This window comes from Myripristis murdjan, chromosome 24 (assembly GCF_902150065.1).
Source record: "Myripristis murdjan chromosome 24, fMyrMur1.1, whole genome shotgun sequence".
NCBI classification, from domain to species: domain Eukaryota; kingdom Metazoa; phylum Chordata; class Actinopteri; order Holocentriformes; family Holocentridae; genus Myripristis; species Myripristis murdjan.
In genome coordinates, this window is record NC_044003.1 from 7,453,299 (window position 1) to 7,477,288 (window position 23,990).

A 23,990-nucleotide genomic window follows, 5' to 3' on the forward strand; every position below is an offset into this window, starting at 1 on the left:
AGGGACCGCACTCTCTTTTCCTTATTTTTAACCACAAAATTCAATGAAATGACAGAGAAAAGTTACTGATAAGTATAGCTTCTGCATTTCTAGCCAGCACTGTGATGGACAGAGGACGTTTTACTTTTCTTTGCATACCAATGAGTTGAAATCGAATGCATGCACGGTGATATTGGTGTCCCACACTCAAAAAAAAAAGAAAAGAAAAAAGAAATCACTCTAAAATCCTGGAATAAGAAGTGTTGAAAGCTTCATTCCAATGTGAGGACTAGAATCCATCAAAGATAAATCGGTAAAAAAAGCCAAATTGTGCCTTATTGCTGTGCGAAGCAGTTTTAAACACCAAGATATCATTGCAAAGTAGTGAAGAAGTGAGTTTTGCACAGCGTGGGCTTCTTCGATGTGCCGGGAAAATACAGGAGAGCATATGGCAGTCCACTGGAGCTAAGATTTGCCGCATGCTAAGAAGACTGCTTTTTCTTAAATTCACTTATTACACAGTCATTTCAATATGTAGAAAACAATGGGATGAGCGCCTGTTGAGCGAACCTGACGAAGCAGGGGTGTCAAAGCGGATTCTTCGCTCCACTGGTTTCAGTTGCTGAAATCGTTTGATAAATGAGCCGAGACAAATTGGCCCTTGAGTTTCTAGTGGACAACCGAATGTCCTATGCACCAATATATCACTGTGAAATTATTTGTGATACCTTAATATAATAACTGTAATGAGACAAAGGTCCACACAGTTTGCAACCTCCGTCTCACGCCAGAGGTGTTTTGGTCGTATTAAGGATCTTTTGCTTCTTTGGTCACTGGTTTGCTTTTTGGCTTTACTGAGGAGGTTAAAGAGGATGGAGAGGATGATGCAAATCATTTTCCATCCGTCTTTCCTTCCGTTCACCGGCTGCCAGGAGCTGCCACAAACTCTGACAGCTTTAGCTCCATTTTCTCTGGAAGAACAGCGCCCTCTTTCTGTTTTGTGCAGTAAAGCAACACAGCAGATTTCCCTCCAAATCCGAGCCAGTTGTGGACTACGAAAAATGTGGTGTTGATCCCAGTGGAAGCTTACAATCTTCTTGGTCTCATTTGTTGAAGATTAATTAATTATAGTAAGGTATTGCAAAAAATGTGGTCAAAATTAATTGATGGTAAAATCCAATACATAGTACCATAGCCTTGTTAGGGCTACACCGACAAAACAATCTGACCAAAGTCAATGTAAAAAAAAAAAAAAAAAAAGTGAGAAAAAGTGAAAGCGAGTTCCAAAAATCTTACTTATTTCACTTGGCTACTCACCTTGAATTTATTGCCGACGCTGATGAAGCTCAGCTTGCCAGCCTTCTGCTTGACGTCCTTGCTGTTGTTGGAGTTTTCGAAGAGTTCCCGGACGAAGCGGTCCTTGGACTCGCTAACCAGGCACTCCAGAGACATGTGCAGAGCGTCGTTGTTCTTCTCCACAAACTTGATCTGAAAAGGGAGATTTTCCATGTTGATGTGCTCTGCTGTGGTGTGGTTGACAGTCATTTCTTAGCTGAGGGCCTATCATAATAATCGTAGAATGCCTCTCGGGTTTCAGCCTCAGATTGGCACTTGTAGATTTCACGCTGCGATTTCAGTTCCGATTTCAAAATTCTGCTGTTTTTCCAGATCACAATTTTGTCTGATTTGAAAACTTTGGTTCAAATCAAAAGTTAAGAAACCACAGAAACAGTGATCACATGCACTGAAGGACAATACCCTAAATCTAAAAAAAAAATTGAAGTTATCCAAACCTGGAAATTAATTTCACATATATTTCCAGACATTCCCAAACTGTATAAGAACCCTGTACTGTTATGATATTTTTCCTTTATTCTACTCAGAGTAATCTTCCATAAATTTCTCAAGTAAATTCAAATAAAATCTACTCTGAAATGCAGATGGTGAATTTTATGTTATATAGCCAGGCTTACTACTTTTTTTTTTTTTTTTTTAAATAGCCCAAGTGAACAACAGAGGAGACATATCAATTTCAAGTGACATTAATTTCAAGGATTTTCTTCTTTAAATGGCAGTTAGCAGTGAAGGATGATAAAAATCAAAGCCTCTAAAATGAGTCCGACGCTGGTTCACAGCTTTAGGAACGCTGGCGGAGCTGTGTTCCCTGAACGTACCGTCTCGTAACACACGGCTCCTGCGAAGTGTCTGATAATAAATCCTTCATCATCCCTCACGTTCCTGTGGACAGCCAGCTTAGACTTCCTGGGTACCTGAGGGACACATACACCATTTAAAGACTGATGATTGCTCTCAATCCTGAAATTATTAACTGGCATTGAAAGATTATGGTCAGCATTAAGACTGATTTATGTTGATAGAGGCTGGGGAGTTTGAAAACTAGACCATTTCATTTTACAGCAACAAACATCACATAATATGAACTCACTCTGGGTCCTCAACACACTAAACAACAGCATTTCTTCTATACTAACCCAATCTTTTGGGGCTAATTCCTGAATATAAGATCCTAAATATATCACATTAATTATCCATGCATTTGAGAAGTTCTTGCACCTGCATAGGAACCTGAAGTCACCGGCAAAGTACTGCAACAATGAGCTGACCTTGGTCATTTTTGGCATCGTGGTCAATAAACACACAAAATCAAAAGGTGACTTGTTTGCCGGTGACTGAACAATGCAATATGGCTTATATTACGCCGCTGAGTCACCAGCAAACAAGCAGAATCTCAGCCCTGTGGCCCAATACTTTTCCTATTGCCCGTATGTGAAATTAATAATCAAGCACAAAGAAGGACACACTGTAACAGTCATATACTTATATTTAAAAACGTCAGAGCAACATCCTCCCTGTCTCTTCAAAGGCACAGCAATGTGTCTCACGAGTTGAGCTTTACAGGTCACTTCATCCACGATAGTTAATAACTATAAACTTTCTATTTAGCCTCTGTCTCTCTCTATTCATCTCTTATCTTGTCCTCTAAACTTCGGATGAACTTTTGTCTGTCACTTCAAAGTCACTCACAGTCAGGCGGAAGTGCTCCTTGTGTTTGTTGTGTACAGTGTCGGTAAAGTGCTGGTCGCTGGGTTGAGGTAGACGGTTCTCTTCGTCCAGGATGTCCAGGATGCCAATCACCTTGGCCTCCACCAGATCTGAGAGAGCGAGAGAGAGAGAGAGAGAGAGGGAGAGAGTGAGAGAAAGAGAAAGGACGTGTTAGAAGTTACACTTCACTGTCATTATGGAACATGCTTTTGATCACCCGGGGCCGCTGGGTAACACATCCCTCAGTTAAATGAAGCGAGGGTGATGCTAGCGATTGAAAATCTGAACTGAAGTTTAATCAAACGGGAAAGAGGCGCGGAGATCGGACCGGTTTCTCCTTGACCTGAACTGACTCAGCGGTGGGTGGTGGAGGAGTGGGGATTATGTCACCTTATTAATGACTAATACTACTAATTTTGATATGTGTAGTGCTTTTTTTTGATGTTACATAGTGCAGCACTGGCAGGAGAGTAAAAGGAAAGACCATGAAAAGCGAATAAAACAGAGCGTGGGCCTTTGGCCGCTGGTGCCCTGCTGGCTCGGTGCTTGGTGAGGGAATGCAAGTGGTGGGAGGACGGGGTTTGTACATTTTGGCCTGAGGGTGGCGCTACAGAAAAGGTCATGAGGTCACCAACACTGACAAGGTTCATCCTCTGGGTAGCATAAACGTGCTCTCTGAATTTCATGGCAATCTGTCTGACAGTTTTTGATATGTCAGATTTGACATTTTGCCTGAAGGGTGGCGCTCAAGAAAAGATGGCACCAAAACTGAAAGGGTTCACTCACCGGGAAGCATGAGTTTATACTGTAAATTTGCACATTGCCCTCATCTATGCACATTGTATACATCGATGCACACTGGTTTTATTGGTTTTTTGCACATTGTTTTTTTGCACATTGGGTACTTAGATCTTTAGATCTCAAGGGTCATCTTTTATTCTTTATTTTTGATTTACTTATTCTTTATTTTTGATTTACTTAATCTTGTACTCTGTGGATACTGCTGAAAACTGTGAATTTCCTTCGAGATGAATAAAGTATCTATCTATCTATCTATCTATCTACTCTCAGCAAATTACTTAGCAGTCTGCCCATTACTGCTAGAGATATGCTGTGAACAAGTCAAATGTTTAGCCTAATGGTGGCGCTAGAGGAAAGGCCACAATCAGGAGGTCTCTTGTCTCGGGGAGTGTGCCTGCTGCAGGATGACCACAGCTCCAGCCGCCTAATTCTTTGTTAAAGTGCTGGAAAAAAAATAAAAGCTCAATAAAAGCCCAAACAGATTTCCTCACATTAAGATCTATGCAATATTAATTGTATTGTTAAGGTTTTGGTCTGCCCCAGTGGTTCTCGGATCGAAATGAAATGTCGGAATGAAAAAGTAAGCAAACACAGAGCCAAAAAAAACATCATCAGTAGCAGGCTGCTGTTTCAAACACTGACAGTGCTGTATTATACCTCTTTAAATAGGTTTTTTTCCAACCATTTTTTTTTTTTTTTTTTGCCCTAGTCAGGAGGTACAACCACCCTCATCAGAGCATACAGCATACAATATTGCATAGATCTATATGTGTTGAAATCTGTTCTATCACCCTGATATCTTGTGTATTAACATTTTGGCATGGTGGTGGTGTTAGACGAAAGGTCATGAGGTTACCAAAAAGTGAGAGGGTTCATCCACTGGGGAGCGTGACCGTGCCCGCCAGATTTCAAAGCAATCCGCTCAGTGGATTTCAACATATTCCCCTTGAAGTGAAGAGTTGAATGGACAGTCTGACACGGTCACCCACAGGTCCTGCCTGCCAACGGGGCCAAAATAACCACAGAGCAGCTCTGGAGCACCATCAACACTGTGGAGTACGCTGACACAAGAGCGAGTCTGTTTTGAGAGGTGACTTTGAAAGAATCTGTTTATTTTATCAACACAATCTGCACAGGCTGAGTCACTTAAAAATCTGGGAAAGGCTCAACCACCCTGTGAGTGCAAGAGTGCAGTGAGCTTCGATTTCTACATCACCAACACCACAAGCGGACACGAGTAAGGAGCGCGAGGGTCAGCGTCGCCCCGACCTGACAGCAGTCCTGCGAGAGAGGCGCTACAAAAGGAAACACTGCAAACACAACAGCCGGGAGCAGATCTGAGTCCGGTAGGAAGTGGTGGGAGATGATTCGGTATGGGCTGAGGATGACGCGAGATGCGATTACTTAATCTTTTTCACAACAGGCAGGAGAGCCGCGTCTTTCTGTGAGTTAACGCTTCCTGATGTGGATTGACACGTACATAAAACCGGTGAAAGAGACGGTTTGACGCGCAATCACAAAAGTTGTCAGACGCCTATTTGGGTGCCCACTCGTTCTGAGTTAGCGGGGCCAATCCTGTCCTGAGCAGAATGGAATTAGCTTTGCCTACCAGCCGGCTTTTCTTCTGCGAACCCCAGGGGAGCCCCCCCTCCACCTCCATCCCACCACCCCCACCAAATGCTCTCTGGCAGAGGAAACAATATGCACACAAACAGGAGAGAAACAATGGGATTCGCTGCAAAAGGACTCATTATCTGTGAACTGGGGGGACCCGAATGAATACACAAATGAAGGAATGAATGGAACAAAATGTTGTTTACTGAAAAAGACCATCTATGAGCCAGAATGACTGAATGAACTGTATGTCTTTTTATACTGTGACCTGGAGGGATCTGACAGAAAGAAAGAATGAAAGAAAGAAAGAAAGAAAGAAATACAGACACTGGTGGAAGCACTTGAATGAATGAATACTGAATAATGAATGACTGCAGTCACAAATGAATGAGTGATTAAATAAGTATATGAATGAATGAATGAGCGAACAAAACAGTGGTACTGATTGAGAAGAGCAGCACCTAGAGTGACTGAATGAATGAATAAATAGGTGAATGAATGAAAGAGTTCACCAATTAATGATTAATTAAATGACTACAAATAAGTGGATGACTACGTGAGTGAAGGAATGAATCAATCTAGGTATGAGTGAACAAATGCATGAGTGAGTGAGTGAGTAGATGAATGAATGAATGAATGAATGAATGAGTGACACGGTATTTCAAAATGCTTCAAAAAACAAACTTGCCACCTTGGTGCCAGATGCTGTTAGTGTCAGGCAGCTAAACCACAGAAATGAGTGGAAAAACATACATAAAATTTGTTTTTGAGTAATAATAATAATTTTTAATTTTGTCTTGTTCACAGTAAAGCATCGAAATTAAGTCTGTATGCTGTTTATTGGCTACTTTATGTGTGCATGCTTTTCTTTTTTCTTCTGTTTTTTTTTATCTGCATGGGTCAAGAGTGGCTGCTGCTTCAGCAACTGCTAATGGGAATCCAGACAAATACGTTTCCCTGATCTACACTTTGAAATGAACGGCTGCAGCTACATCGTGAACAGTGAGAGCTGCTCTTTCCCTGGCCGCGCTCCAGCTGACTCTGCTGCTGCTGAGCGTCTAATATCGATGCCATTTCACAGAACTGGACATCAGCGAATAGCGTTTAACCTTCTTCACCTCCGCTCACCTCACATCCATCTCCCTGCCTCGTTCTGCAGCAACGAAGACATCTCAGACTGGAGGGAGGTTAGCACGCTTTTACGCTTCATCACTCTGCCGCCGGCCACTCTCTCTGCTTTGTGTGCCCCCCCCCCCTCCTCAAAAAAATAAAAAGGGTAAACTACAAAGAGGAAGCCCGCATCAGCTGTAAAACTGAGGGCTCGGAGACTGAAGAGTATGTGTATATTTTGTCTCATAACACAAGGAGAGAGGTAAAACACACCAGTAAAGTCTACACCAAAGTCTACAGAGAGAGAAAGCCGAACGAGACAGACAAAAAAAGTGCAGTGCAATCTTTTGGACACTGGGGGCAGCGCTGAGTGCTTGTTAAACTAAATAGAATAGCAGAGCAGTCAGTGGGGCTAAATGCTATGAAATGATCACGACATTTGATTCCAAATATTTACCAGAAACTGAATTATTACTGTCACTGTCACATAACCCGATATAGATAACAAAGACTTTATAACGAATTGACGGTTGTAAAATTATGGCAATTTCAGAAGATTTCCACTAGCATTGAGGCTATGTGCTGTTGACTGGTTGCATAACCGTAGGAAAAAAAAAATCTTTATCAGTATCAGAATCATAATCAGAAATAATTTATTGATCCCCGAGGGGAAATTAGGTCAGCTGCAGTTGCACCAATTCACAAGAGAATAGTAAACAGTTCCAGAGTTCATTCCAGATTTCATTCATTTAAGCATGGAGAAATGTTTATCTATAAATAAATAAATGTATGATGAAATTAGGAAGCTGATTTTGTGGAAAAGTCCCACTGACCGCTGTTCATATTACTTTGTTTGGCCCAGCTTTAGCGCTCTACGTCGCCCCCTGGAGATGGCTTCACATGTTCTTTGTGGAATATCACCTTATATGAACCACTGTATCTGCTTACACTTACATAAACCTCCTAGCAACCTTTGTTTGTCTTTTTTTGGTGATGTACATATTTCATTTTTACAAGCGTCCTGCAGAAATCGTGCATTTGCACAATGCTACCCTGAAGGGAATTTAAGAAAGCCAATTATTCCCTTTTCTTTACCGGTTCTACACATGAGACAATACGTTTTTTGGACATTACAAATAACTGTTGCATAATTACTGTAGCACCTGCATGGACAAAGTGCATAAAAATCCTACAATGCTCATGATCATTATTAATCTTTTCTTATTTTGCGTCCATGAAACAGCGCTGAGGCTCTGCGGTCAAACCAAAGACGAGCGGCCTCTGTCAACTCCATAATTTTACTGTCGTGACAAATCCTTGCAAGTGTAAATATGTCGGCTATTCAGAGTCTGCAGAAAGCTGGCAAACGTCCCCCTCACATTCTGGTCATAGCGTGTATTTTGAATACTATAGCTAATTGGCTGGTGATGCTTCAAGCCTCTCTTTATGCCCATTTGCCTTTAAAAATGCATTATCTCTTACTACTTTATAGTCTGTGTGCAGTGCAGACAGCTAAATATGCAAAAGTCAACAGAGCTGATATCACTCCATATAAAAAAAAAAAAAAATGATATGTGGATGGTTAGTTTACAGACAACCTAAAAATGTGTTGTTGGGTTGCAAATCTATAATTAGTGAAGAATGAGCACACACAGCTTTGTGTGTTTATCCATGCATTTATACCTTGGTTTCTTGAAGCATTTTATAAACAGGGAGGCTGATGTCATTGTTCAATTAGAGGATAGAAAAAAGCTCTGAACTCAACAGCAGACATCACATGGCAGACGAGCGACTCTACTTGCTTTCGCTATCAATGCAAATTCCCGAGTGCCGGCTGATTAGTGATATCTTAAAAATGGCTTGATACCTATGCAGTCCTGGTTGTCCACATAGTGAACCTCGTTGACTCCAAGCCCCTCCCTCTGGTACAGCTCTTGCTCCTGGAATGCAAACGAGATGTTTTAATGAGAATCTGTAACGACATTCACAGCCTGAACGGCATCCGTCTCCGTCCTAATGAGGACGAGGACGATTCGGAGCTTCAACCTGCGGGGCCTTCCAGCTCGCCGACAGAAGGCACTTAGACGTTTCTGCTGTTAGTTTTCCGTGAAAAATGAGCATCTAAAGGTTAGGGCTTTCATGTCGGCTGCTGCAAACAGTTGTTTGGGGCAGCAGACATGCCTGTAAATGAGGAGTTTCATTTCAAAATAATATACCTACCATTTGGAAAATAAAAAAAAACAAAGGGATCCTTCTGACTTGAGTTAAGCTCGCTGAAAACTGTTCTTCCTCTAACGTAGATGGAAAAATGTTATAACTTTACTCATGACTGTTGGCAAAAAAAAAATCACAAAGAGATTTGGTAGACAGAAAGGATCATTTGATTGCATTTTGGTGCATATTTAAATCTGTTTTTCTGCTTTTAATTGATTTGTCTTTTTTTTTTTTTTTAAGTCGTTATATCACACCTCATTCAGTTTCCAGCAGGAAAGTCGGACACCCAGGTCTCTCAAGTTGGCTCCATGTGCAATTATGTTAAAAAAAGAAATCAAAACTTAAAAATGAGTGAACATGAACTGAAACGGAGGCTGCAGCTTCAGAGTTCAAGAGCGTCCGAGCGTTGGCGGAGGTCTGTGCTCGGCAGTGCCTTCTAGTTCATTAAGGTAAGATCTTGACTTAACCAATATTTCAAGGATGTAATCAACTGGGTTTTTTTTGAGCGTGAGCAGCATCCTCTTTCTGAAGCAGATTCAGGATGTAGTGTTTTGAAATAAAACCCTTCACAATCCTGACATTTCCGACGCCTCTCTCTCCTGTCTAAATGAGTATCTACAACGCTCCTGTCGGCTGCTGCTGAAAGTCGTCTGGGCAGCGGCCGCGTCCGTAAGTGAAGAGGTTCGCTGGAAAATTACAACCCATTTGGGGGTTGTGGGAGTAAGTACTCGTACAAAATGATTACTGACATGAATGTCAAACCTTCCACACAATAACGCTGGAGTTGTTTGTTATTCGAAGACCTTTACCCTCTTTCGTACAAAATAATATTTATACAACATAATCACCTGGGTTTTTGACGCTGAGGAGAAAACATCAAGCATCATTTTCTCGAAAAAGGGTTAAGTAGTATTTTGCAATTAAATATTTCACATTCCTGAGATTTACAGCATCCCTCCCCACTCTGAAAGAGCATCTACAGGGTAGAGCTTTCATGTTGGATGTACTAACAGGTGTTTGGGCACTGGAGATGCCTGTAAATGTAGAGGTTCATTCGAAAATTACATACCCACCATCTGTAAATGTGACACCTACTCTTACAAAGTGACTCCTGGCATTTAAGTAATGCACTTTATGGATATTAAAGTTCTGAGTCATCCCGAGATGTTTGCTCACAAAGTAGTTTCTGATCATATCTGTGCATTCTGTGCTTCTGAAGTACTGCCTGATTGATTTCACATGGCAAGTTAGTTGGGTTTTTTTTCTTTCCAAAATGGAAAATATTGATTTTTTTTAGAATGAAATCCACCAAACGAAAGCCCCTCACCTCTTTCAGGATGCGCTCGTTGAAGAACTGCTGCAGTTTCTCGTTACAGTAGTTGATGCAGAACTGCTCGAAGCTGTTGTGCTCAAAGTACTCTGCACAGACGACAACGCAAAAGGGTCACAAACACAAGACACGGGACAAAGAGGTATGAACGTCACTACACCATCTCCAAGACAAATTCAAACTACACGTGATTAAAGAGTATCTAAACCTCTAAACCCAAATCTCTGTGAAGCTTGACCTCTAATGGTGGAAAGTAGGTGGTGACACCATCAGCCACCAAGCACCTGTCATCCCACTTTCCACCATTAGAGGTCAGGCTTCACAGAGAGTTGGGTTTCAGGTTTAATTCCTCTTTAAGGTGACTCCATCAAGCCTTTATGCTTTTAATTCTCAGGTTTTCTTCTTGATCACTTTAAAGGCATACATAAAACAGCATTTAACTGGGAATTCTTCCAAATTTATGACACAGAAATCCCCCCAAAATGTCCCAATTGAAGCAGAAGCATAAAGTTATAATCAGGGATCACACCAAGCCCTTGTGATGTTAAAATTCAATTATACAATTCCACAAAACATTGCATTAAGAAAAAATTTACAGTACTGGCATTTCTGAATAATATTTTTTCATGTGGTTGAGAAACTGATTTGATCCTAATTCTGGAAACAAATAATTTTGGTTGTTAGTGATAAAGGTAATTTTCCAGCAGCCAAGGCAGACATAAGAGGAATTTTTTTTCTCTCCTTTTTTTTTTTTTTAGTCTACATTGGTTTGGCACATACTGAAAATACAAATTCAAAATCAACACTTGGATTACACTGCACCAACAGTTTGACAACAGTCTGACATTTTGAAATCCTTTTTGCTGCTGTTTGTCGATTCCAACAGAAACAACTAGTTTTTGGTGACATCCAAGAAAACTTGGGATGAGTGAATGATACACTGACTCAGTGCTGTTTAGAAAACCGTATGATCTGAAACTTTTGACTCTTTAGTCTGTGGGTTGAGATGAAGAGAGGCGCTCACCGAAGCCGGCGATGTCCAGGACGCCGATGAAGTTGGCGGAGGAGTCGAAGGGGAAGCACTGGTTGACCCTGGTCACCACGTGGTCGAACAGGCGGCTGTAGACGGCCTTGGCCAGGGCGTCCCGAGCGTTGTTCGCCTGTTCCACTTTCAGCGGCACTCTGGGAAAACACACACACACACACACACAGATAACAAGAGTCAAAATTATAAAAAGCTGACCAGACAAATCCAAAAGGAGAGCATATGGACAGTGCTTGTTTTGGTGTATGTTGTCCATGCCTATATCTTTAAGGCCCCGGGGTCTTTTTTGCACAATCCAGCATGATTTTTGGGATGCATGCGGTTTTAAAATCAACTAAACTTCCAGTGATCTTTGTGTCATCTGGAAAGCCACACACAGCTCAGTTTTAAAATCTTAAATAACGAAACTAATCACAGCAAACTTACACTACATTAAACTCAGAGTTAGACAGTACTTTACAGGTACTAAAATTAGACACTTAGACTTGGGAATAATAAAGTAAATAAATTAATTAATTAATCAAAATTAAAATTCCCCAAACCTTAGCACTTCTCTCTCATACATAGAGCTGGACAGTAACACAATAACAATGATTATTGCAAGGTATTTTTCTTGAATATAACTATAAAAAAAAATCCAAAAAAAGAAAATCATCTGGCTGATCATGTGGCAAGAATAGAGAAAGGTCTGGTTGCACACCCGGAGATGAGTGAGGAGACGCAGGAACTGCATATGATATTGTTTTGGTGGCTAAAAGAGATTATCAATATATTACTAATGTACTGTAAGGACCATGTGGCTCCGCCCCTTGTGCTCCTCACTGCGGGGTATTTGTAATCTTAAAATTTGTTTATTCTACTGTTACTCTCAACTCTGTCACTTTGCATATGAGTGTCAGCTAAACTCCCCAAATATAAAATCCTGCCAAAAGATAAAGCAAGCCTGCTCATTCAACCAATCACAGCCGTGTGTTTGGTTTAAATGAAAGGGGCTTGCCTGACTTTCCAAGCAGATAATTGCGTTATTGACAACTTGAAAAAAGAGAGATGGGGAGCGCGATAGCAGCCATAAAACAGCGACAGAAACCATAACCAGCAGCAAAGCTCTGTGGAGGTATTGTAATTGCCTCTGACTGCGTGCAAGTACGCGGTTCAATAGCAGCAGACAAAAGAGTGACCCGATCGCAGGGGTGAGATAAAACGTACCACATTAATCTACCGTGGAGCTGAAGTTTCTGCACGAGCTTTACCTCTGGACCCGGCTGCACAACTACTGCAGTGCACTCAAGGACAGAATGGGAATAACTCTTCATGAGTGGCACTCAGCAGCTCCCAAAGCTCAGAATAACTTCATCCAAAATCCACCTCTGTGCCGTCTCTCTCGCGGCGACAAATTATCTCCTCTGCACATACCTTTTAAGCCACATGCAACACCATGGGAAATACTTATGCCTTATCCCCGCAGCTAGCTCGGCTGTTACTTTCCTCGGCACATAATGCTGTGATAGCACGACCCCTCGCACAAAGGGCAGACCCCTTTACAGCTGAAATCTGTAATTTACTTTTGTGTGCTCTCAGAATGCGGAGGGTGGATGCAAATGAGGCTTTCACACCTTCTGTACAGGTGGAAAATTCATGTGTACCCACCAAATATTGAGCATACCCTCAATCCAAGTAAATCACTACGTGCACAAAGCCAGGCACGCTTGCAAAGAGGTGACTTCTCCCTTGTTTTGGTGATTGCTTATTTGTATTTGTGTCCTCTGATGCTCCGTAAAGCATTTTTCAGGACAGATCTGTTTTCTTAAACTTGCTTCATGTACGAATTTGACCTGGCCTGCAGTGGGGTGACAGCGGTTCAACGGGGGATACCACACTGCAGCTACGGATTGGGCCTTTCACGCTGACTTTTTCGCCTCTCACCGTTGCGAACATCCCCACAGCTCCTCGCCTTCACCCCTGGCCTCTCTCCACGACCGGCCATGTTTAATTCATACAGCCCGGCTTCCTCTAAGCGAGAGCACAGGAGCCAGAGGTTTTAATACCGCGGTGATGCCCTCTCATTTAAAAACCAAGAGGTCTAAATGCCAGGGCAGCATAATGTCAGAACACTAATCGTACAAGTAGCCTAATATGTATTCCCAACGAACCTGTCGGGCTCTCAACTTTGCTCCATAAACTTTTTTTTTTTTTCCTTGAATGTAATTACTCATGTAGCTTTTTGTAGAAGTCCCACTTTCTGGAGCAGGCTTGCTGAACTGTTGATGCACTTTGGCTCCATTCTCAAAAGAAAGAAAGAAAAAAAAAAAAAACGAAAAAAGAAAATCCAATTTTGCTCTATTTTCAGCCATCAGCTGCAAGAGGGAAAGGTCTGCTCTGTATGTGTTTGCGAGACACCTGTGTCTTGTGTTACAGTATACTCACTCTGTTCTACTGTTCAGAGGGAGCGGCTGTCAAATCAATACAAATCAATTATGGTTTAGTTTAGTTTGAATATTTTGGTTGTTTGCACGGTATTACAGAGCTCATCATGAGTTTAAACGCTGAAATTAATCACCAACTGTTCATCAGCAGGTCCAAATAACAAAATGCAGTGGTTGGATTGAAAAGGTAACCTAAAGCTTATTGTGCCTATCCTTTATGAACACTTACCCACTTTCACAATACCTCTGAACAATTTTGAAATTTATTCAAAATATAGGTGATAACCTGTCGAGATCAAACTCCAGGGGAACAGCAGGCGAGGGGAAGGAACATAAGAAATCTCCAAGGAAAATCATAAGATTTACCAAGCACTGGATGCATTTTTGGTCATCTATGGTGTATTTTAAAGTGTTTTTTTTTTTTTTTTTTTTTTTTTTTTAAACATATGCTTGTGGGGTATGGAGACTAGACACCTAAACTATCACTGGGCTCTGCAGCGTCCGATCCATTAACATGTGCACCAAAAGGAAGTCAGCTCGGCTTGTCTGTCTGACTGAACCCAGCATCAGCGTGCAATCACATTTCACCCTGCCAATTCCGGTCTGATTATAGCATCATTAACACCTGAGTAACAAACCAAACATGGGAAACTGCTGTCCTTGTTCTCGTGAGTAAGACAAAGACAAGTTCAGATGAGTTCGCTGAGCCCACGGAAAATTCTGGAGGTTTATTTAATGGCAAGTCTGGCTGTCTGGTTGTCTGACTGATCCCCTTCGACTTCCACAAGCTGTTAACTGCTAACCTCATCCGCTGAGGTCAACGACGTGATTGACATCTCCCGCTTCCTGCTCACCCCCCTGCTCCGTCTCTTTTATTGCACATTAGATGATCCCTATCCCGACTAATGTATTGTGCAATCCTGCCTGCCTGGATTCAAATGTCTCTTCCCTTCTCGCCCACCCCTCCCCATCTATTTCTCTCCCTCTCTTTCGATTAATCCGATTCTCAATCTGCGTTTCTCTCTCTCTCTCTCTCTCTCAGCCACAGACGCTTTCTCTCCCCCACTAAACCTGCACAGCTCTCTCTCCTCGTCTCGCTCTTTTTCCCTCTCTCTCCCACCCGCAAATTTGGCGTCAGCTGACTTTACTGCCATGACATGTGATTAGATCTGTGTTGCCAAGGCGTGTAAGACGGAAAAGTAATGGATTAATACGGGAAAGCAAAGAGAAACAACATGCAATAATGCTTTCTTTCTTCATGTCTCTCTCCCTCTCTCTCTCTCTCTCTCTTTCTTTCAGCTCCACAAATCAAGCTGCCTGCACACACAGCTCCTCCTCCTTACATAACCCATAAAAATAGCCAGCTTAGGTGATGCAGACGTCTGGCTGGAGTCCAAACCGCCACCTCATTGTAAGCCGCCTGACACTCTCACTCGCCATTGTCGAGGCTAATTGCAAAATCAAACTAATAATCCGTTTTCATATAAATAAATTGTTTTGGCTCGACGGCCGATTGATAAAACACAACAGTCAATCAACCTATAACCAGTTCAATGAAGGATTTTCAGTTCCAGTTGCAAACAGTTGGTGTCTGGTAGTTCCTCACTGGGAAATATCCTTTGCTGGTTGTGCACGCAAAGAAAACAGCATCACCTACAGAAACTCCAACCCCATCAACATGAAATCAAACGGGAAGGAGACATCACAGGACCGCCCACGCTGTTTGATGGGGAAATGCAATGCAAAAAGACCAAAAACAAACAAAAATTAATAATAACACAAAAAAGAATAAAGTAAGATGTCCCAGATTGCTATTTTCATAAATGCGCTCCCTCTCAGTCAGGGACTACCTTAGTTGGACAGGGACACACTGAAGTTGTGGCTAGCTGTGCTCTTGTCTGTACAGTGCGCCTTGCAAACCATCAGGATTACAAATGCCAGCCAAAGAGGAGAAGAAACCCAACACCAAAACACGTTTAAAATGCTGTTCCAAGAGCTCTGTAGGGACCCTTTCCATAATGATGTCAGACACTGATAACAATCTGAGCCTGTCAGTGCCAAAAACAAGAGCCTTTCATGGATGGATTTGCCCCATTTGATTACATTGCAGCCCGTTGTGTGGTTGCCAGCTGAAGCGTTCTTGTTCAATACTGGACCAATGTCAAAATATTTTGTGCCCATCAGTCATTTGGACCCTAAAAGATGGAAAAAAATAGGGCCCATATCCTTTAATCTCTTGCAGAAGTGCACTGCCCTACATACATGCAGTTGCATTTTTGGAGAGATGCTCAAAGTGGCGCCTACAGACTGTGAGATTTCAGCAATCTTACAAGTTTAGTGCATGCTACCCTACAACATGTATGTAGTCAACTTGGGTATGACATCAAGTTTGATGTATGTAGACTGTACGGTGATCATACGCACTGAATCTTAAAGACTATGACACAAGTCAATATACAGGAAAGCGTCATCGGCGTACGTCATCCATCTGCGCCGATGTAGTTGTTTACAATGAAGCTAAACAAGAACTGAGCCTTGCAATAGTGATATCAATGTGTTTGGACACAAATCCAAAGAAGAGGAGGAGGAGGAGAATGTGGACTTGGTTGCTCTCTTCTTTGCTGGAGTGCCAAACGTTTTGCTTTGCTCGTCTTACCTCGATCACTGGGTTTAGCACCAGTGTCGTGATGATCAATGCGCAATTTTACGCTGCATTTTTACTGCTTGGTTAGTGGATGTAGGTCGTAGCAGCAGTCACACTGTGAGATGGCTATCTTAAATTTAGACGCTGTCAAAATTTTGTCCCAAGTGATCTTCAGTTGCAAGACTGTGAAACCATCTTTAATCCTCTCTCATCGTTTTGGAGCCACGACCAAAGACATCATCATGTTTCTTCCATGCTGGTCATCTTTTGCCTGCGACAGCCGAAAATTGCACAGTGTACACCCAGCACAGCGTTTGCAGACTATAATGGAGCCCCAGACGCTGATGGTGTAGTTATGAAGGCATTTTTACATAAAATTAAAAAATGGCCTTAAAGAATTCAGGCAATTTTCCCATCAAATCCGCCCCACACAATGTAAAAATGATGTAAAATACTGTGTAGGGGCTTTTGGATGCTGGCAATCTTCTCGGTGACAGTCTTGTTTGTTTACTGTAATTACACTTTAGTCTCAAAATTAATGTGATAATGATTTAATGATGTTACGCAGCTATATCTGGCTCATTTAATCTGCAGTGAAAACTGTACACAGAGGAAATAAAGGAAGCAGGGGGATAAAGTGTTAGCAGGATCTCTCAGACACATGTCCATCCAAGCAAGAGTATAACTGACAGGCAGGAACGCATCAACAGACACTTGGAAAGAGAGAGGCATAAAGCAGCTTTTCTTTTTTCTTTTTTTTCGTTTTTGTATCTGCTTCGCTTTCCCTCTCCCTCTCTCTCTGCACAGATGAAAGTGGAGAAATAAACATTAGCGTGGGAGGTTTGAAATTGAGGCGAGTGGCTTGGCATTCAGATGGTGTGTGCTGGGGCCAAGCTGCCAGCAAAACAATCACAGGCATTAGAGTGACTGAGGTAAGGCTAAACGCAGACAGGGACTTGGCTGGGGAAGGCGGGGGTTAAGAACAGCGGGGCCTGTCGCTGTCAAGCTGTCTGCCTCTCTGTCTGTCGATCTGGCCGCCTCCCTGTCTGCCGTTACCCAGCAAACACACTGACACTGAGTAGATGCTGAAACGACGGCCTGCGCCGACATTTAAATCCCATGTAAATGACAGCGCCAAAATGAAAGCCGAGACGACATCTGTAGTCGGCCATAGCTGCCACCTGGCACCGTTTTTGTGAAATCGAGACATAAATATCAGCCCGATATCACCTCAAAACAGTTTCAAGACCTATTCTTGTATGTTTTCTTCCTGTAGCACATCATATGTCAAAACATGCATGTAGCAGCTATGGATGGCTACGGATGTCACCTTATATTACATTTTCATGCTTTCATAGGACATTACAACTGACAATATGTATTAAATATAAATAAAAGCATAAAGCAATAAAAGCGACTATATAAATAAAAGCATTGATTCATGCTTATTTCATCCTTCTAAGACCCTGTCTTAATATAACATACATCAGCTTGACATTACTTATTATAATACTTTGAAATTATATCCCTGAGACAACAATTCGCTCCACCGTGTCAGCTGCTGCTGCGGATCATGGCTGTGGATGCAATAATTAGATTACCTTTTGTTCAAACCTTTTCATATTTCACATTCATATTCATGATCCTGAGAGGAAGAACCCTGTTAATGTTGGTGACTCCATCGCCTTTAATGCAGCCCCATCATCAGGCCAAACTTCAAGTGATAGTTCACGTTCTTACCCATGTAGTGGTATTTTCTACTCCATACTAGTGCAACATTCGCTTCATGTTTGGCCTGTCAACTCACTCTCTGACATGAGAATGAGTGCTTCACCAGCGCTGCTCTTCTACTGAATCAAGTGGATCTGCACCGCCAACCATGACGGCAACAGCTCCCCTAAGACATGCTCGTTTACACACCTGGTAGGTGAAGCCGTTGCGTAGTGATAAAGAAACAAAGCCGTTTAATTCCCAATGATCTTAACAGGCAAGACTAAAGCGAGACTATCTTCTGGAAACTTATAAGGTATATTACTTTGGGAATCCGGCATCGTCAGTAAAAGACCTTGAGTGTATTCTTGAACAGCACCAAGTCTGCAGCACACACAGTCTCTTTTAACAACCTCTGCACATGCCCACCCAGGTTGCTGCTGTAAATGAACTACAAATACCACCTCGCCGTCATATGCCTCCACCAGCCAATCAAGCTGCAGTTTACATCGACTGTCTGCCCAGGCTCATATAATATGTGTGGTGAAGACTATGAGGGAATTAATAAGAGGAATTAAGTGTATTTTTTGGCGAAATGGAAGTTACTATACTGACACGTATGATTCCAGTGAGAAACATGCTGTCTTCATTTAGAGATGATTTTGTACAGAGGACTGATATGGAGCCTCGTCAGATGGTGCAATGATGTTCACCGGAAGATCAATATCAGCTAAACCAATGAGCTTGTGGTGGGCTACCAGAGGAACAGGTGGCCCCCTGTCCAGGCTGTGATCCAGGGAGAGGAAGTGAAGAGGGTGGACTCAAATCAATAAAAAACTGGATTGGACTCTGAAAACTTAAGCCCTCTTCAGCAAGGGACAGAGAAGACTGTTGTCCCTGAAGAGACTCTGAATATTATACTGTCACAGTGAAGCTGACCTTTGGCCTTTTGGATCTACAATGCCATCACTTCATCATTTAACCCTTTTAGACGTGTGTGTGAAATTTTGTCGTAATAAGTGTATGAATTCTTGAGTTGTGGCCAAAAACGTGGTTTGTGAGGTTGGAATTGACCCTAACCTTTGACAACCAAAATCGAATCTGTTCATCCTTCACTCCAAGTGGACGCTTGTGCCACATATGAAGAAATTTCCTCAAGGCGCTCATGAGATATTGCATTCACAAGAATGGGACATACAGAGGCATAAAAATATTCAACTGGCCTTTCCACAAAGGGGTTATTACTAACGCCCGAAAAGGATGTTTTCTACAAGCATAATTTGTAATTCCATTCAATTTTGCTGCAAATTGCAAAGGTCACCTTCAGTCATTGTGCTTGTAAACAGGGTTTCCCTGGTTTTCAGGGGCACTGAGGTGTATAAAATGCCAAATGTGCCAAAAAAAACTTCTTGTAATTTTAACAACTGGTGGTTTCTTTTGATGTGTTGTCCGGACTTTGTATGAATATGGAAGCGGTAACATTGCCAAGATCACAGGGTTTTGTGAAGGGATATAGGAGGATGGGGACTGAAAGCACAACAAAGTTAAGCAGTGAAGGTCAGACAACTGGAGCAAAGTGAGATTATGAGGAAAAATACTTTACCTTCCTTTGCAGACTTCACATTTTCATTTTAGAGGTTTCACAAATCGACCAAAATAGATAATCTAACCAAATGGATGTAAAATTGGAGATATTTCTATTTCACAGCTTAACATCCTCATATTCATAAACTACTTGTGGGGTCCCCACCTCATTAAATGTAAAATTAGACTTTTCCATGACTTTCTGTGACTAAAATGTTGACTTTCCATGACTCATACAAAGGTAACATGATGGGTTTTTTTTTTTTTTTTTTTGGTTAACCAAAATTTTTAACACCCTTCAAATTCAAACGTCTTACTAATGCTTCGTATTCTGAGTTATTCTGAGGAGGAAGGGAACATAACCTGTGCACAGTGGAAAATAGATGTTAGATTTGGTGAATAATTACTGTTATGTTTTGTTTTTCTAATTAAGGTTGGAAAAATAATTATTATTGCATGAGTCATGACAATGCCTGCCCTTGTTTTACACCTGTTCTAATCAATGATCAGCCCATTGGAGCAATAGAGAAGTTTAAATATTTAGGAACATTTTTTGATGGCTAGTTTTACAGCTACCACAGAATACATTTTTAAAAAGCAATACAGTGCTTGTATCTAATCAGGAAACTGGATTCATATGATATAAGCAAGAACATTTTAGAGAATGTGTTTTAACTTTTAAAATGTGTACATGATATAATATCCAGGATTATAAACATGGCCAGTAAAATTATGTGAAAGAGCAGAGAAAGTCGGGATGTTTATATAAAATACAAGTGAAACAAAAAGCCAGAAATACTGTCCGATCCTACTCAACCCCCTTTTCTTTTTTAAGTATTCATGAAACTGCCCTCGGGAGGGCGCTATAGAGGCGTTGCAGCAACCAAGAACATTTACAAAAAGTCTTTCATACCAAATGCAACAACTCTGCTAAACTGGTGAAGTCCATTCACACTGGAGTCGCATCTGTTGCTGTTGTCTGTATTCTGTAAGTTGTGTTTTTAATAGATTGTAAATATATTGTGATTTACTGTGATGTGTTTTTAACCAACTTGAGAATCCAAAGGCAAATTTCCACATCTGTGGGCAATAAAGGATCATCAGATTACCTGATATTCCACAATTTGTCTCCAGAATGGATGAAATGCCCTGACTTTCCCAGGCTGGAACAAACCTTTAAAAAATGCATGACCCTTGGGGATCCTGCACTTGGCTAGCTAGACATACGTACACCCACTTCTGATTGAAAGCAACATGTTAAAGCGGGTAAACCAAACCCCATTTCTACAGCGCATTTCCAGAAAAGTTAAGTGAGTGGCCATCTCACTTGACTTTCAAAATAAAAAGAACAAAAAAACAAAACAAAACAAAACAAAACAAAAAAAACAGCTTAGATCTCCAGACACAGTGCATCACTGGAAAATCCAGATGGCTCACTGCATCACTTTATTAATGACTGCGTTTAAATTTGATTCGCTGCTCATGGGTGCCTGTCTTTCAGGACAGCAATGGAAAAAACTAACAAAAAAACAAAAACAAAAAAAAAACAAGAGGAGGAGGAGGAGGAGGCAGATCAGCCAGCTGTCAGGCTGCCATCGAGTGATGTCTCTGACCGCGTGTAACCCTGAAAACTGTCCTGACTGGCTCTCTCGCCTCTCCTCAGCGTCTCGTTTCACTTTACTGTATGTTCTGATGTCAGCTGAACTGAGTAAGTGTTCAGATAACAAGACCAGAAACACATCAACCATCTGCTCGAACTGGTGTGGTACAGTGTGTGTGTGTGTCTGTGTGTGTGTGTGGGTGTGTGTCTGTGTGTGTGTGTGTCTGTGTGTGTGTGTGTGTGTGTTTGCTGATGCTTGCACACATGCAGCCCAGAGGATCAATCTAAGCAAGTGCCAAGTGCTAATAAGTTGGTTTGTACTGAATGTGCTTGTGTATGTGTCTGTGTATGTGTGTGTGTGTGTGTGTGTGTGTGTGTCTACTGCCAGTTTGCATGTCTCTCAGTGTGTTTCGTAAGTGTGTGAGTGTTTTGTGCACATGTCCTTCAGGATGTATTAGTTTGTGTGTGAATCTCTCAGTATGTCTGCGTCAATATCTGCATCGCTCAGTGAACGTGCTATGTGTTGCAGCGTGTGTCTGTCTGTGTGTGCGTGTGTGTGTTGTGTGTGTGTGTGTGTGTGCGTGTGAGAAGGCGGGTCTCATACTTGATAACCGTTCCTTTGGTGCCCCCTGCTGTTGTGAGCATGACCCTGGTGGTGAGGCTGACTCTCAGGTCCTCCTCCTCCAGGCCCAGCAGCTCGGCACAGTGCTCCAGGGTTTGGCTCGACTGGTTCTTTATGGTGCAGCCGCCTGCAGGACAAACACAAGGTGCATGAAGAAACATCAGCATGGCAACCGTCACCGGCCTGCGTTTCCCCCTGCGTTAGAGCTGAGCGGCCGATGACGTCATGATGAGGACCGGGGGCACTGCTCTGCCCAGCACTGCTTTTACCGCACTATTTCTTTTGTCCCTCTATTTCTGCTTTATTTGTTTGTTTGTTTGGTTTTTTTTTCATTTTTTCATTTGTTATGTGGTTTTTGGTTTGAATACCACCTCTGTCCAGCTCAGCACCAATTTCCTCTTACACCTTCAATTTCCTTGTGAACTTTCAAACTCGTCCTGGGTTTTCCTGTTGCACCATATTGCCAGTAAAGGGCAAAATCTTGGAGTGATTGTTCACAAATTTTTTTTTTTCTTGTTATGAGCTCGCTTTGTCGCTTCTTTTTTTGTTTTTAATGAATTCATATAGTGTAAACAACACCATTATGCTCCCTTCCGGTCCATTACATTTCCAGTGCCTCGGTTCCAGACCAAAATTGGCCCTGAAATAAATCAGCCAAGCACCAGCATTTCTGCCATGGAAACACAGGTTTGAAATTTGGAACCAGCAGAAAACGGGTATAAAGCCGTGGTCGTCTACCATGTGCACTGAGGCCCACGGCTGAAGAACATCCGGTATCATGCCGATGTGGCTAAAAGACGAGAGAGGCAGAAGATCTGAGCTTGGTAAATGTAACTTTGTTGCTCGCTGTTTCCTTTTCTCACTTGGATTTGTCAAATTCCTATGATCAGAATATGTAGATTCCCCACCACTGTCTCACACCTGAATTTCATTTATTGTTTCCACTTTGACCTATTTTGCTTCTGACCTTTCCCAACACCTGTGATCGTACAGGCATTTTTGCACAAAGACTCCCCGACCCAGCGTCTTTCTGCATGGAGCTTGAATATTCGCCAGGAGTTTCCTCCCTTACTCCAAAGACTTGTACGCCAGGTGGACTGTCGGCTCTAAATTGCCAGTATTTTATCTAATCTAGAAGCTAATGTAACAGTTAATCCAATCTGCTCCTCCGTGACCCTGACAAGGATTAAGCAGGGACAGAAAATGAATGAATGAACCTTTTACATCCCCGCACATTTCTGCCACAACGCACGCTTCCGCGATGACATAATGATGAGCTGACCTACGTCCTACTTAGCGGCGAGTGCAGAGCCGAGTGTTCATTATCTGCGGGCGCTCTAAGATATCGGCATTGTCAAATTCAAGAGAGGTCCCAGCTGAAAAGAGCAAGGACCTCTAGGAACTGTGTAGGTCACAGCGGAAAAAAGACCAAAAGACAAAACTTCAGAGCTGCGATGAATCACTGTGTTTTTCCTCACTGAATTCAGTCAGATCTTCTTGAGGTTTCTAACGGTTTATAGAAAGATTTATACAAAGAATAAGCAAATTACACCAAAGATTTGTGTTTCTCTCATTTATTTGGCTTATAGGGTAACCCAATGTGCAATCACTTTATTCTTTTTTGTGGTAAAGAGGGAACAAACCTCATCAGTGCTTCACTAATAATAGACTCAAGTCTTACACCAAATGTCCAACTGGTTCTGAATATTAAAGGGTGGCAGGGGCAGTTCTGGATGATATTTCACTTACAGTAAGTATTTATCCATGTATGCAGAAATGCTCATCATCTTCCTATCAGATCTTGATTGCTGATTGAGCATCAGACTTTTGTACTCGTAACGCCGGTTGCTGGTTGTAATTTGTGACAATTCTTCACAACATTAGAGACACTTCTCAGATCAATGTGGAAGATCGATAGCTGCTGGAGGCTCGGCCATTATTAAATCAATGTCTGGACAGTGAATGAGGAACCTATGGAAAGCAGTGAAGTCAGGAAATCCTTGAAGTAAATACTGAAATAAAGCCTCTCATTCACGGTGAACTGAGCGTCATTAACGCCTCGCTCTCCTGATGGATTTTCGTTTGTTCTGAAATGACATTAGCTCCTTTGGCACGCTCTTCATTCTCCAAACGTTCTCCGATATTTTAATAAATAAACCTGCCATTGTGGTACAGTTACATCAGTATAACCTTGACCTCTCAGTCTAATGTTAATGTGGTGTTTATGTAATTCTTCATAATGTTTGCCTGC

General features: G+C 41.9%; 1 protein-coding gene across 1 annotated transcript in view; it reads right to left on the reverse strand.

The window, feature by feature from the left end:
• The window catches only part of myo6a (myosin VIa), a 153,867-nt gene that overhangs the window by 65,093 nt on the left and 64,784 nt on the right, over positions 1-23,990 (reverse strand). The window contains exons 12-18 of the mRNA XM_030047151.1: positions 21,722-21,866; positions 11,136-11,293; positions 10,109-10,200; positions 8,435-8,507; positions 3,025-3,152; positions 2,154-2,249; positions 1,297-1,467 (exon numbers count right to left, since the gene is read on the reverse strand). Of these exons, the coding sequence (XP_029903011.1) occupies positions 1,297-1,467; positions 2,154-2,249; positions 3,025-3,152; positions 8,435-8,507; positions 10,109-10,200; positions 11,136-11,293; positions 21,722-21,866 (863 nt within the window). The remainder of the gene's footprint in view (positions 1-1,296; positions 1,468-2,153; positions 2,250-3,024; positions 3,153-8,434; positions 8,508-10,108; positions 10,201-11,135; positions 11,294-21,721; positions 21,867-23,990) is intronic.